At 42.4% G+C, this 16,295-nt stretch overlaps 1 protein-coding gene across 3 annotated transcripts in view; it reads left to right on the forward strand.

Moving 5' to 3' along the window:
- Positions 1–11,194, forward strand: part of DEUP1 (deuterosome assembly protein 1) — an 89,868-nt gene extending 78,674 nt beyond the window's left edge. For all 3 annotated transcript variants that reach the window (XM_074372847.1, XM_074372848.1, XM_074372849.1), the window contains one exon: positions 10,508–11,194. In XM_074372847.1, the coding sequence (XP_074228948.1) occupies positions 10,508–10,684 (177 nt within the window). In that variant the 3' untranslated portion in view covers positions 10,685–11,194. The remainder of the gene's footprint in view (positions 1–10,507) is intronic.
- The last annotated feature ends 5,101 nt before the right edge of the window (positions 11,195–16,295 follow it).

A 16,295-nucleotide genomic window follows, 5' to 3' on the forward strand; every position in this document is an offset into this window, starting at 1 on the left:
AACTTCTCCTTTTTGGTTTCTTACTTTATTAATTTGGGCCCTCTCCCTTTTTTTCTTTTCTTTCTTTTTTTTAATTAGTAGACTTTATATTTTAGAGCAGTTTCAAGTTCACAGCAGAATTGAGCAGAAAATACAGACAGTTCACCCATAGCCCTCCCCACCCACACATATATACTCCCCTACCCTCAACATCCCTCATCAGTGTGGCACATTTGGTACAATCGATGAACCAACATGGACACATTATTATCAACCAAAGTCCATAGTTTACATTAGGGTTCACTCTTGATGTTGTATATTCTATGGGTTTTGACAAATGCATAATGACATGTAGCCACCACTATAGTATCATACAGAGTAATTTCACTGCCCTAAAAATTCCTGTGCTCCATCTATTCATTCCTTTCTCCTTCCCTCTCCCCAAACCCCTGGAAACCATGATATTTTTATTTTTTCTGTAGCTGTGCCTTTTCCAGAATGTCATTGGGTTAGAATATTACTAAATGAAAGAAGCCAGTCTAAAAAGGCTACAAACAGTATTCTCTCTTTAATTTTTGTCATTTTGACTACAGTGTGTTTTGGTGTGTTCCTCTTTGGGTTGATCCTGTCTGGGATTCTCTGTGCTTCCTGTACTTGGGTGACTGTATCCTCTCCCAGGTTAGGGAGGTTTTTCTCTTCAAATATTTTCTTGGGCCCTCTCTCTCTTCTCCTTCTGGGGCCTCTATAATGCAAATATTAGTGCACTTGATGTTGTCCCAGAGGTCTCTTAAACTGTTCTCATTTCTTTTCGTTCCTTTTTCTGTTTGGCAACAGTGATTTCCACTACTCTGTCTTACAGCTCACTGATCCATTCTTCTGAATCATTTAGTCTACTGTTGATTCCTTCTAGTATATTTTTCATTTTAGTTATTGTAGTCTTCAGCTATGTTTGGTTGTTCTTTATATTTTCTAACTCTTTGTTAAAAACTTCTAGCTTCTTGCTCTGTGCATCCATTCTTCTCCCAAGGTCTTTGATCATCTTTACGATCATTACCCTGAACTCTTTCTCTGGTAGATTACCTATCTCCAATTCACTTAGTTTTTCTTCTGGAGATTTATCTTGTTTCTTTGTCTGAAACACATTCCTCTGCTGCCTCATTTTGTCTATGTTGCTATTTTTATTTTTATGTATGTGGTATGTTATTTACGTTTCTCAAACTTGGAGAAGTCCCATGCGTCCTAGCAGTGAACTCTCCTCTTGTCACCCAAGCTACATGCTCTATGGGTCCCCCCTTAGAGGGCTGCATGGGTCCTTGTGTTGTGGCAGGCTGACTATGTGGGTGGTCTGGTGGGCTTGTTGGCTCCTAGAGTGGTTGGCTGCCAGGCCCTGCCTGTGCAGATAATGCTGGCTGCTGTTTAGCGGGGCTTGGTCACGAGGTGGCTGGTGGCAGAACCCTAGGGGGCCCTGGGGCTGTTGCTGGCTCACTGGTGGGCAGAGTCAGGGTCCTAAAGACTCTGGGGCTGTTGCCCACCCACTGGCAAGTGACACCAGATCCTGGGGTTAGTGCTGGACTCCTGGCAGACAGAGCTAGTTCCTGGAGTCTGACTGCAGGGCCCAGGGATCCCAGAGCTCATTTCATATTGTTGGTGGGGGAAGTGGTTCCTGATTTGGATATGGGGTCTGGGGTGTCCAGAAGGTTGCTCTGGCCTGATAGTGGGCAGGGCCAGGGCCCAGTTAGTCCGAGGGTAGGGTCTGGCCTGCCTTGCAGGACTGTAGTTTTCTTGCTTCTGGTGTCTGTTCCCTCATGGGTGAGGCTGTTCTGGAGGCTTGTGCAGGCTTCCTGTCAGGAGGGGCCAGTGCCTGCCCACTGCTGGGTGGAGCTGGGTCTTGACACTCTGGTGGGCTGGGCCTTGTCTAGGGGCATGTCCAGAGGCAGCTGTGAGCTCGTTAGTCTTTAGGCAGCCTGTCTGCTGTTGGGTGGGGCTGTGTCCTGGCTCAGTTAAGTTGTTTGGCCTGAGGCCTCCCAGCACTAGAGCTTACAGGCTACTGGGTGAGGCCAGGTCTTGATGTTAATGATCCAAGATGTCAGCCACCAGGAGTGTTCACACATTTAGTGTTCCCCAATATGTCTGTCGCCAGTGTCTGTGTCCCCAGGGTTAGCCACAGCAATCCCCGCCTCTCCAGGAGACTCTCCAAGACCAGCAAGCCGGTCTGGCCCAGGCTCCTGTCAAATTACTGCTTTTGCCCTGGGTCTCAGTGTGTATGAGATTTTGTGTGTGCCCCTTAAGAGTGAAGTCTCTGTTTCCCCCAGTCCTTCAGTTAAGCCCCACTGGCCGTCAAAGCCAAATTCTCCAGGGGCTTATTTTCACAGAGCTGGACCCGGGGCTGGGGAGCCTGGCAGGGGGCTCAGAACTCTCACTCCTGTGGGAGGACCGCTGCAGTATAATTATTCTCCAGCTTGGGCGTTGCCTACAGGGGTATTGATTATATCACGAGTCGTCCCTCCTACCTGTCTGGTTGTGGCTCCTTCCTGATGGCTGTAGTTGTAGACGATCTTTTCTCATAGGTTCCAGTCTTTGTCACTGACATTTGTTCTGCAGTCGTGATTTTGTTGTACTCATGAGAGGGGGTGAGCTCAGAGTCTTCCTCTTCCACTGCCTTCCTGGCTGGTGTTTTGTGACCCTGTGTCAATCAGTCACTGCCTCTGAGATGTCCAGAGAATCAGCCAGCTGTGCGCAGCGAGCACCCGCAGCAGCGGGAGGAGAGGTGCACCAGCCTAGTGATGGGATCCGGCTAGGGCACTGACAGCGTCCTCTATGAGATCCACTTCCTGACCCACTCAGATCCATTTTCTGAATTTTCATGTTGTTCATTCCATCCAGGCAGAGCTTCTCCAAGATTCTGGCTGGTCGTAATTTTGGGGAAGACTTAGATGAGGAAGGTTAGTGGGACAAACTGTAGCCCTTGAGGCTGCAATTAGTCTCAGGGACTTAACTGATAATCCTCATCTCCTCACCCATTCTAGGTTCCCTTCCCCCTCAGCTGGCACTTCTCTTGGTCCAGGTGGCTTGTCTTGTAGGGCGAGCACCTGGTTACCATGCGCTTCTCAGAATGTGGTTTGTCATCTACAGTCAGCACTGGGCGTGAGAGTATCAAAAGGCCAGCTCAGTGAACCACCAGAGTACCAGATCTGTTCCTCACTGCCTGCATCCTGTAGTAGCAGTCTTAGCTCTTCACGACGATTAGGGTCAGCTACCTCTGCCAGTCTAGCGCCCCTGTTCTGTGCCTGTGATCCGTCAGCATCAGGAGCCCACGGTGACTAGGTGCAGCCAAAGCTTTAAGCTTAGGGAGACTTTGATAGTCTCACTTGGTGAGAGGCGTTCCCTGAGGTCAAGGACAGGTAGACCAACAGAGCCTAAAGACAGAGAAGGCACACATTTTCCAAGCGGGTCAACAGAGAGTGGGGCCTTCCGACATCCTCTCCTTTGTGCCCACATCCCTGTATTCTACCTGTTGGAAACAGTAGCACAAAACATGCACTGGTTTAAAGTCTATACCGCATCCTGAAGAATGGCACCCCATCCTCGCAGGGTGTGATTTCGAAGCTAGTGCCTCAGCTGTGCCTCCAGGAAGGCTCTCAGGCTCACGTCCTCTGGTACACGTCATGCTGTATGTGGTAGAACCAGTGAGTTACTCCGTGAGCCCTTATCAAGTGGTGCTGGCCAAGGCCCTGCAGGCAGGAAAGGCAAACCAAAGAATACATGGCAGTTCTGGTAGGGATGACACATTGCCCTTTCCAAGGTGTAAGGGGCCTGATGTAACACAATTGCCACGAAGAGGCTGGCTGGTCTCCTTAAGGGATGGTGCCATATCAGGAGCTTAACTTTGACCTCTACTGCAAGCACATCATTCAACAGGAACAGTAGCTAGATGAACCCTGGTGAAAGGGAGATGGTGCTGCTGGGCTCATGCATAATTTCCACTGGGGTGGCCAAGGACAGAGGCTACATCAAGGCATCCTGTCCACTTCCTAGATGTTCTGTCTCAACCAGGGCTCAACAGCACGACAGGAACTGTTTTGCAAACAGTATACAGTATTCTGCTCCGCAGATGGCATGGCCTTGCTCCAGAATCTTAAGGGTCTGCAACATAGCTTTCCCATCAAAACTTGCCAGAGGCTCCACAAGGCATTTTTCTCTACCACAAATTCTCCTAGTATGGGATCTGCCAAGTCATCTGGCCCAAGTAACAGGGTGGCTTGTCCCCCATTCCCAACCTACTGCAGAGGCCTTTTTTGCTCTGCGCCTTGTTTAAAAAAAAAAAAAAAAAAATTTAGCAAACAAATAAAACCAACCAACCAAAAAAAAAAAAAGAACAGCCTTCTGTGTCACGCAATAAATCAATAAATGAGTCAGATTATTCCTCCCAAGAGTGGGATGTGCTGCCTCCAAAACATGAAAAGACCTACCAAACTTTGTCCTTTTTTTGTAGTGATAATTGTCTGTTCTAGTTCTGTGGAAAATGTCATGGCTTTTGACAGGGGTTGCATTGGATCTGTAGGTTGCTTTGGGTAGTACAGCCATTTTGATAATGCTGACTCTTCCAATCCCAGAGCAGAAGATATCTTTCCACTTCTTTGTATTGTCTTCAATTTCCTTTATCAGTGTTTTACAGTTTTCAGAATCCTTGGTTAAATTTCTAGGTATTTTGTTGTTTTTGATGCAATGGAAATGTTTATGCCAGTTATAAAATTCTGGTTTTTAAAGTTAAAAAAAAAAAAAAGTGAATGAAGGGCCGCAAATGGCAAAACATCCTTCCTTTTTATGGGTGAGTTGTGTTCCACTGCATATATGTGCTGCATCTTCTTTACCCATTCATCTATTGATGTGCACTTGGGATGCTTCCATTTCGGCAGTTATATATATTGTTGCTGTTAATAGCAGGTGTATGTATCTTTTTGAATTAATGTTTTTGCTTTTCTCAGATATATGCCCAGCAGTGGAATTGCTGGGCCATAGAGTGGTTCTATTTTTAGGTTTTTGAGAAACCTCGATATTGTTTTCCATAGTGGCTGTACCAATTTACATTTCTACCAACAGTGTACAGGGGTTCCTTTTCTCCACATCCTTGCCAGCATTTGTTATTTGTGTTCTTTTTGGTGATGGCCATTCTGACAGGTGTGAGGTGATATCTCATTATGATTTTGATTTGCATTTCCCTGATATTAGTGATGTTGAGCAACTTTTCATGTTCCTATTGGCCATCTGCATTTCCTCTTTTGGAAAAATGTTCAGTTTTTCTGCCCATATTTTAAATGGGTTGGTTGGTTGGTTGTTTGCTTTTTAATTGAAGTACAGTTGATTTAAAATGTATTAGTTTCTGGTGTATAGCATGGATGTACTTGAAGGGTATTATGCTAAGTGAAATAAGTCAGACAGAGAAAGACAAATACTGTAAGATATCACTTACACATGAGTCTGAAAAAATACAACAAACTAGTGAATATAACAGAAAAAGAAACAGACTCACAGATGTAGAGAAGGAACTAGTGGTTAGCAGTGGGGAGAGGGAAGGGGGAGAGGCAAGACTGAGGTGGAAGATTAAGAGGTACAAACTATCAGGTATAAAATAAGCCACAAGGATGTGCTGTACACCATGGGGAGTATAGCCAATATTTTATAATAACTATAAGTAGAGTATAACCTTTAAAATGGTGAATTATTGTATTATATATCTGTAACATATAATATTATACATCAGCTATACTTCAATTTAAAAATATGATGCTGTAAAATAAATACATAAATAAAAAATGCAAGGTGCAGTTTTTTCAGTATCTGCAAATCAATTAGTGTGATACACCACATTAACAAGTTGAACAATAGAAACCATACGATCATCTCAGTAGATTCAGAAAAAACTTTTGATAAAATTCAACATCCATTTATGATAAAAACTCCCCAGAAAGTGGGCATAGAGGGAACATGCCTCATAACAAAGGCCATAGATGACAAACTCCCAGCTAACATCATACTCAACAGTGAGAAGCTGAAAGCATTCCCTCTAAGATCAGGAACAAGAAAAGGACTCCACTCTTGCCACTTTTATTCAACATCGTTTTGAAGTCCTAGCCACAACAACCAGAGAAAAAAATAAATAAAAGGAATTGACCCACACACCTAGATTCAGTTAATCTTCAACAAAGGAGGCAAGATTATACAATGGAGAAAAGACAGTCTCTTCATCAAGTGGTGCTGGGAAACCTGGACAACCGCATGTAAGTCAGTGAAGCAGAACACTCCCTCACACCATCCTCAACAATAAACTCAAAATGGCTTAAAGACTTAAATATAAGACAAGACACTATAAACCTCCTAGAAGAAAACATAGGCAAAACATTCGCTGACATAAATCATAGCAGTGTGTTCCTTGGTCCATCTCCCAAGGCAATATAAGTAAAAGCAAAAATAAACAAAAGGGACTTAATTGAACATAAGTTTTGCACAGCAAAGGAAACCATAAACAAGATGAAAGGACAACCTACAGATGGGGAGAAAGTATTTGTAAACAATGAGACTGGCAAGGGATTAATTTCCAGAATATATAAACAGCTCATACAACTCAATGACAACAAAAACAACAACAACAACAACAACAACAACAACAACAACAACAACAACAACAAAAAACCCAATCAAAACATGGGCAGAAGACCTAAATAGACAATTCAATAAAGACATACAGATGACCAACAGGCATGTGAAAAGATGCTGGATATCACTAATTATCAGAGAAATGCAAATCAAAACTAAAGTAAGGTACCACTTCACACCAGAATGGCCATCATTAAAAAGTCCACAAACAATAAATGCTGGAGAGGGTGTGGAGAAAAGGGAACGTTCCTACATTGTTGGTGGGAATGTAGTTTGGTACAGCCACTATGGAAAACAGTATGAAGGTTCCTTAACAACACTAGAGTTACTGTATGATCCAGCAATCCCACTCCTGGGGATATAGCCAGAGAAAACTCTTAATTCAAAAAGATACATGCACCCCCAATGTTCATAGCAGGACTATATACTATAGCCAAGACATGGAAGCAACCTAAGTGCCCATCTACAGATGACTGGATAAAGAAATTGTGGTGTCTTTTTATAATGGAATACTACTCAGCCATAAAAAGGATGAAATAGTGTCATTTGCAGCAAATTGGATGGACCTAGAAATTATCATGCTAAGTGACATAAGTCAGATAGAGAAAGACAAATATCATATGGTATCAGTTATATGTGAAATCTAAAAAAATGGCACAAATGATCTTAGTTACAAAACAGAAACAGACACACAGACATAGAAAACCAACTAATGGTTACCAAAGGGGAAGAGAAGGAGGGATAAATGAGGAGTTTGGGATTAGCAGATAAAAACTACTATATATAAAATAAACAAGCACAAGGAACTATATTCAATACCTTGTAATAACCTATAATGAAAGAGAACATATATATATTTTATATATATACACACACTGAGTGAATATGCTATACACCAGAAGCTAACAAACACAACATTGTAAATCAACTATGTTTCAATTTTTAAAAGTTAAAAAAAAAAAAGGAATCCAGATTGGAAAGGAAGAAGTAAAACTGTCACTATTTACAGATGACATGATAACTATACATAGAAAATCATAGGGGGAGGTCACAGCTCAGTGGTAGAGCGCATGCTTCACGTGCACAAGGCCCTGGGTTCAATCCCCAGCACCTCCATCAAAATAAACAAGTAGATAAATAAACCTAATTACCCCCAAAACAAAAACCAAAATATAAAATAAGGAAATCGTAGATGCCACCAGAAAACCCCTAGAGCTCATCGGTGAATCTGGTAAAGTTTCAGGATACAAAATTAATATACAGAAATCTGTTGCATTTCTATACATTAACAATGAAGTATCAAAAAGAGAAATTAAGGAAACAATCCCATTTACCATTGCATCTAAAATAATAAAATACCTAGGAATAAACCTGCCTAAGGAGGCAAAAGACCTATACTCTAAAAACTCTAAGATACTAATGAAAGAAATTGAAGACCACACAAATAGAAAGATACACCATGTTCCTGGATTGGAAGAATCAATACTGTTAAAATGATCATACTACCCAAGGCAATCTTCAGATTCAATGCAATCTCAATCAAAATACAAATGGCATTATTCACATAACTAGAACAAATAATTTTTTAGAAACTTTGAAACACAAAAGACCCTGAATAACCAAAACAGTCTTGAGAAAGAGAAACAGAGCTAGAGGAATCACATTCCCTGACTTCAGACTCTACTACAAAGCTACATTAATCAAAGCAACATGTTACTAGCACAAAAACAGACACATAGATCAATGGAACAGAACAGGGAGCCCAGAAGTAAACCCATGCACTTATCGGGCAATTAATCTAAGACAGAGGAGGCAAGAATAGACAATGGAGAAAAGGCAATCTCTTCAATAAGTAGTGCAGGGGAAACTGGGCAAGTTCGTGTAAAAGAATGAAATTAGAACATTCTCTAACACCATATACAAAAATAAACTCAAAACGGGTTAAAGACCTAAATGTAAGACTGGATACTATAAAACTACTAGAGGAAAACAGACAGAACACGCTTTATCATAAATCACAGCAGTTTTTTTGAATCCTTCTCCTAAAGTAAAGGAAATAAAAGCCAAAATAAACAAATGGGACCAAATTAAACCTAAAAGCTTTTGCACAGCAAAGGAAACCATAAACAAAATGAAAAGACAATGTACTGAAAGGAGAAAATAACTGCAAATGAAATAACCGATAAGGGATTAACATCCAACATACACAAACAGCTCATACCACTCAACAGCAAAAAACAAGCAACTCGATTAAAAAATGGGCTGAAGAACTGAATAGACATTTTTCCAAAGAGGAAATGCAGATGGCCAACAGGCACATGAAAAGATACTCAACATTGTTAATCAGGGAAACGCAAAACAAAATCAAAATAAAAAAGAACACAGGTAACAAACGTTGGTAAGGATGCCAAGACAACAGACCCTTGTACGCTGCTGGTGGGAATGTAAATTGGTGCAGCCACTGTGGAAAAAAGTATGGAAGTTTTTCAAAAAACTAAAACTAGAACTCCCATTTGACCCAGCAATCCTACTCCTGAGTGTATATCCAAAAAAAACCCAACAAAAACAAAAACACTAATTTGAAAAGGTACACGCACCCCAATGTCCATAGCAGCATTATTCACAATTGACAAGATATGGAAACAACCTAAGTGTTCATCAACAGATGACTGGATAAAAAAGATGTGTTACAGTATACCACAGCAGAAATTAATTCACCTTTTCCTTCCTTCCTTTCCTTCCTCCCATTTCTGCTTAAGAGATGTCCTGACATGTCTATATCACCAGACACCTACAAACACGGTGTCAAGCCCTGAATCACTTGGGGGGTCATCTTTCACTCTCCAGAGTACCTGTGTCTTTCCAGGCCTTCGACATGCTTGCTACTTCCTGCTCATCAGGTCTTAGCATGATGTTTATGTCAACAGATGATGTCTTATAGTCTGTAGTCCTTGGACTGTCCAGATGGTCCAGGCTTCTTCAGAATGTATTGTGACAACATCATTAACATAAAACATACCGTTGGGGCGAGAACATGGATGTGTACTGCTGTGTCTGTGTGAATTCTGCTTCTGAACCTCCTCTTCACTGAGTATGAAAAAGAAGAGTCTGAGGACCACAGAACTAAAAAATTAAAGTACGAATTTCACTAACTTTATTTTTTAATTAGCTTAAAATTATTTTGAATGAAGCACTGTAAGAGTATCTGATATTGCCCTTTATTCCTCAGCCACAGATTCTGTGTGTGTGTGTGTATAAATAAGCACTGAACAGGTCACGGTTAGATGAGCACTTCCATACCACCACGCAGGGTGCAACTGGGCCCTCATCACTGAGACGTTCTCAGCTGTAACTGGACACATAAGATACGCCGCAGCACTGAGATGCCCTGCCATAAGCAGCCACTCTTCCCTTGAGATACATCATGCCGCCAGCCCTCCCCACCCGCTAACTCCACGCAGCAAGGAGCCCCCTTTTACACCAGTCCTTAATTTACTTTCCTGTATAAGCTTTCTTTGCCCAGTCTACTATGATCTTTAGCTTTTTGGAGTTGCCTATTTTCAGATGCAAATCATTGGTTTTGCAAATGAGTGGAGTACATTTTAGGCAAGTTCTGTGGTAATTACATTGTCCCAGCATTTGCAGTAGGACACTGGAGCTTTTTAATGTAAGGATGCTGTGATGTTTTCCTTCCTTGAGGATTTCATTAGCAGTGACTGCGTTACACTGGTAGAGGGAGTTCAGCATAAGATACAGTATTTCAGTAAGAGCTGCAGGGTTTGCTAGTTTGTCAGGGATGAACCATGCTCGGAATTACGAAGATTTTAAAAGGCGTTGTGTTCCTCATCTAACTTTTCTCTCTTTCTCTCTTTAGTCTCCCCCAGATATATCCTTCCCAGCTTCTCTGGCTGCACAGCATTTCCTTCTGGAGGAGGAGAAGCGAGCAAAAGAATTGGAAAGACTCCTAAATACACATATTGATGAACTGCAAAGACACACAGAATTTACGCTTAATAAATACACCAAGCTAAAACAAAATAGACACATATGAGCTTTTAAACTTTTTTATTTGCTTCTCTTACCCCAAGAAAAAAAAGCTCTGGCAAAATATTTACCAAGCTGATTAATGAAACTGAGAAATTTTGTTCTGTTTTCTTGAGTAAATTATTTCTGTAAGGCAGCTAGAAAATAGTAAGTATTTTGTTCGATAAAGCTGTTTGTATTTCTGCGTTAACATAATAAATTGTTCAGCCACAGAGTTACTGTAAAATAAACATGACTGCACCAAAAGAGATTTTTTTCTCCAGTCTAAGGAATAGTTTGGAATTAAATACGCAGTTTTTTCCCACATGAATCATGTTTACTGAAACAACCCATTTATTCTGTAACAACACGAGATGAGGGAAGGGGACTCACTGTTCCAACTCTACACGGATCAAGGGCAGCTCTGATGTACTAGGTTTGAAAACTCAGGGATTTTTAAAGATGAAAAATATGAAGTACTTTAAGCTATGTAATATCCTAAAATTTCTTTTAGAAGAAAAAAAGACACAGCTTTACAGTTTCTGCAGTCATCTTTGTAATGGCTCTCTGTTTTAACACAAAAGACACGGCGTGTGCTGTTCACACACTTAAAACATGTGCCAAAGATTAATGCTCTCCTGTTAGCACTGATTCCTTCCTGGACAGAAACAAGATAAAGACAATACGAAGCATTAGTGTCGTTACCTCCTCCTCTGTAACACCTCTGTTCTAAACACAATAAAGGAAGGAGAAGTTCTTTGGACTGAAAACATAAATGCCAAGCCTGTACAGAGCAGTGATAGCAGGGTGGTCCGCAATACAATTCAAATACAAATATAAAAGCATGATAATCCATTTTTCTTTCTTTAAAAATGACATTTATATAAAGATCATGAAAAATCCCTACGCCGTTACTCCAGATAAGTCCTACAGCTTTTACAGTTTTCTTTTTCTCTTTGAAGACACTGAACCTCAGCATACAGAGTGATGAGTCAGGATGTCTAGGCGACAAGCGTCATTACCCGGGAAGAGGTGGAGCCTGGCTCTCGTCAGGTGACACAGCCACCTGGATTTGTAGAGCTCTTGATATTTGCAAAAAGCATTCATGAGCATTAGTCATTTCAGCCCAAAACAAGCCTCTGAATTCATCAAGGCTAGTATCCTTGTTCCTGGGGTTCAAGCTGTTAAGAACTTACTAGAATCATGGTGAGCAGGAGAATCAGAAACGCCTGGCTTCTGATTCCTGGCTCCAGCTTTTATCACATCCCAGCATCGCCTCTCGTAAGCAAGCAGGTGGTGAACAGTGCTGTTTCCACAGAAGCTGTGTCTCAGGACAAATCCCTCAGTGTACCCCAAAATTCTCCCATGAGGAAAATAATCAAGGTTACCATATTTTGAAATTATTTAGTAATTTCTAGCCTAGACACAAAGAAAATAAAATATTTTTCAGTGTTATCTTTAGAACATGGGAATAAAAAGTTATGTTTAGGAAAAGGGCATTTTACAAACAAATTCTAAAACTACTGTATCCCCAGTGCAAATGCAAATAATGCAAACATTTAAACATATGTATCTTTATAATCCCCTCAGTCTGAATGCCGCTGCATGCTCTTCAGGGTTAAGACATGACTGAACATTGCATGCTGAAACAAAGATCTCGGCTACAATGATCTTAGAACGTAGCAGAGTCAAGAGAGCGTGAACTTGGAGGATGTCCAGGAATAACAGTGCGTTTGCCCCTTGAGACTCTTATGTCAAGTCCACAAGCAAACTTCTTTACAATCACTAGTTCAGCCTTCCTCTTAATACCAGCTTTCTTAAAACAGTGGTTTTTCAATATTTTTTGCTTGACAGCAGGATTCAGTGTTCAAAAGGAATCATATACTGAAGCCCAACATAGATAGTCAAGATAAAAAGCAAGCAGCTCTGGTTGAACGTTGAAAGGAGAGGAGTGAGGCCTACCTGCTGCTCTGCGCTCGCCTCCCCTCCCCTCTCGTCCCTTCCCCAGACCCAGGGGGCCGTGGAGCAGCTGCCCCAGGTGGGGGTGTGGGAGGCAGATTTGCTGTTATCACCTTAGCACAGAATCCCTGTTCCTACAGAACCACGTCATGGAGAGCGGTTAGAACCTCGTCCGTGCTGCAGAAGCCAGTGGGGCCCAAGCCTGAGCTAAAGCACGAAGGAGTAGATGGAGGGCCGCAGGGGAAAGAGCAATCAGGCCTCCGAACACTGGAGTCAGCTGAGAGACGAGGTGGGACTTGAGTTTACTTTGCCTCGTAATGGCCTGAGTATATGCTTTTACTTCTTAATGATCCAGGAGCATATTAACTGGTTTGAGAATCAAGCAAATTGGAGGGAGGGAGAGCTGCCGGAAAATCAGATAACCCCCAAATTTCAGTTAAAACAGTAGACAACTCTGGGTTACCGTCTGCAGAGTGGCTCTGGCTGGGTGGCGCTTGGAGTCCCCCCAGGACCACGATCCTGAGACAGCGCCTCCCTGTCCCTCTGGGAGAGCCGGCAGCTCGGCAGCTCCGGCTGCCCCAACAGGCCTGGCGCGGATGAGCTCACCTAAGTCCTGGCTACGCCCCAGCTCTGGTTATCCTGACCCAAGCAAGCTGTAGTGGTAGTGGTGTGGGGCCAGCCGCTCCCCACCTCGTCAGCCCAGCTAACACGCACGTCCTCTGCATCCGTGCGCCTCCAGCCCCTCCCACTGGCCTGAGAGCCCCTAGAAAAGAGGTGTGTTCTTGGGCTTCGTTCCCTCCCCTGTGCACCTAGCGCAGGTCCTGGTCATGGGAGGTATTTGAGAAGTAGTGATTAAGGGGTGGATTAAATCCAGACATGGGGAATGCCTTTATCAAAGGCAAAAAGTAGAGGGAGTTGGAGGCAGTTTAGGTACAAGACAAACTACTAGCTGCATCAGACTGTCCGCTGCAGAAAAGTGCACAAGACTGAATTTGTCTGAATGCTGGTGGGTGTGGGGGAGATTTTCACTCATACTTGACCTCACAGAGGACCACCTGAACATCTATACACTCCTTTTATATGTTGTAACTAATGTCTAACAGGAATCTAATATAGAACATTAGCCATGGTGCATAACAGAGCAAATGAGAGCATCAGAATCCCCCAGGATGCGAGCAATGCAGCAAGAAGTGTCAGAGGGGCTTGGGCCTCAAGCATTTATGCCCAACTAGCAGCTGAAACTCTGTCCTACCCTTCCAGCCCCATAGCTCAGAGCATCACCAAGAGCTAAATGCTGAGGGATAAAGCATTCAAGTGGACGAAAGTCTCTTTCTTCCTTCAGTGCGGATGCTCCGTGGCCCAAGGGTGATAATGAATGGACTACGGGCCTCCTGAGTCCTCGCTGAGGGAAAAGCTTGGGGAAAAGTTTTCATGACCTCTGGGGACTCCCAGGGCAGGCGTGAGGCAAAAACATTGGGATGAGTCACAGAAACCAACTGGGCTGTGTTCTGGGGCTGCTCATCCCCATCCTCCAACAAGGGTCAAGATGGGTCCCAGTGGCTCATACAGCTCAATACCAAAAACCAGCCCAATCAGAAAATGGGCAGAAGACCTTAGTAGACGTTTCTCCACTGAAGACATACAGATGGCCAACAGCCACACGAAAAGATGCTCAACACTGCTAATTATTAGAGAAATGCAAATCAAAACCACAATGAGGTATCATCACCTCACACTGGTCAGAATGGCCATCATTTAAAAGTCTCCAAATAACAAATGTGGGAGAGGGTGTGGAGAAAAGGGAACCCTCCTACACTGTTGGTGGGAATATAAATTGGTACAGCCACTATGGAGAACAGTATGGAGGTTCTTTAAGAAACTAAAAATAGACTTACCATATGATCCAGCTGTCCCACTCCTGGGCATATATCTGGAGAAAACTATATTCGAAAAGACACATGCACCCCAATGTTCATGGCAGGACTATTTACAGTAGCCAAGACGTGGAAGCAACCTAAGTGCCCACAGACAGATGAATGGATTAAAGAAGGTATGGTGTATGTATACACCATACACACACACACACACATACACACACACACACACACACATGCACACAGTGGAACACTACTCATCCATAAAAGAGAATGAAATAATGACATTTGCAGCAACATGGATGGACCTAGAGATTATCATACTAAGTAAAATAAGTCAGACAGAGAAAGACAAATGTATCACTTATATGTGGAATCGAAAAAAAAAGATACAAATGAACTTATTTAAAAAAACAGAAATAGATTCACAGACATAGAAAACAAACTTACGGTTACCAAAGGGGAAAGGTGAGGAGGGATAAATTAGGAGTTTGGAATTAACAGATACACACTACTATGTATAAAATAGATAAACAGGGACCTACTGTATAGCACAGGGAACTATATTCATTATCTTGTAATAACGTATAATGGAAAAGATTCTGAAAAAGTGTGTGTATATATATTCACACACACACACACACAATGGAATCACTGACATATGCCCGAAACTAACACAACATTGTAAATCAACTATACTTCAATAAATGAAAATTTTTACACCTCAGAAAAAAGAAGAGGAGGAGTCACAGTCTCGTAACAAGGAGAAACATGAGTCCAAGTCAGGTTATGGTGACCAACAATCTCATCACGCAGCAGAACTGCCAGGTCATCTAAAACAGCAAGGCTTCAAACAGCAAAGTCTCAGGTCATCTAAAACAGCAAGGCTTCAAACAGCAAAGTCTTCATCGGGACCAAGCATAGAACAACTAAAGAGATGCTCAGAGCCACCTAGCCAGCCCCGTGACCAGACTAGATAGATATTCTTAGGTCTTGAAGTTTCCCAACACAGTAGGACAGGTTAGATGTTGGAGGCGAAGGATTCTCCATGCTTTGACCCTACGACCTTAGCGAAGCTTCCATTTCCTTATCTGTAGGAGAGGTACAACAGCGCGATGTCAGAGACCTGCTGTGCAGCTAAAGAAGGCAGTGCACGTGAAGCAGTTATCAGAGCCCAGGCAGGGAGTACTCAGCAAGTGCTGGCGGTGAGCGCTTGCCATCCTTGCCCTCTGAGGCATCAGGCCTGACCTCAGAAGATGAAACACATCCTCAGAGAATATGACTTATCATTTACTGAGAACCATTTGCCAGCCACTATAATATAAACTCACTTAATCATTAAGTTTTATTAATAATTTACATACCATAAAATTCACCTATTTTAGGGATACAATTCAATGATTTTTACTAAATTTACAAAGTTATGCAACCATTGCCACAACCCAATTTTAGAACATTTCCATCACCCCCAGAAGATCCCCAGTGCCCGTGTGCCATCACCCACCGTTCCCATGTCCAACCCCAGGCAGCCTCTAAGTGCTTCCTGTCCTTGTGATTCACCTGGACATTTCATACAAATGGATTCACATACCATGTGGGTTTCTGCATCTGGCTTGTTTTTGTGGTTCATACTGTAGCATGCATTGATATTTTGTCCTTTTTGTTGTTCCTGAATAGTGTTCTGTTGTATCAATAAACCAGTTTCTTTATCCATTTCACCAGTTGATGGACATGTGAGCTGCTTCCAGTTTGGGGCTATTAGGAGTAAAGCTATTATGAACATTTACATACAAGTCTGTGTGTGGA

The sequence above is a fragment of the Camelus bactrianus genome, chromosome 10 (assembly GCF_048773025.1).
Source record: "Camelus bactrianus isolate YW-2024 breed Bactrian camel chromosome 10, ASM4877302v1, whole genome shotgun sequence".
Taxonomy (NCBI): Eukaryota; Metazoa; Chordata; class Mammalia; order Artiodactyla; family Camelidae; genus Camelus; species Camelus bactrianus.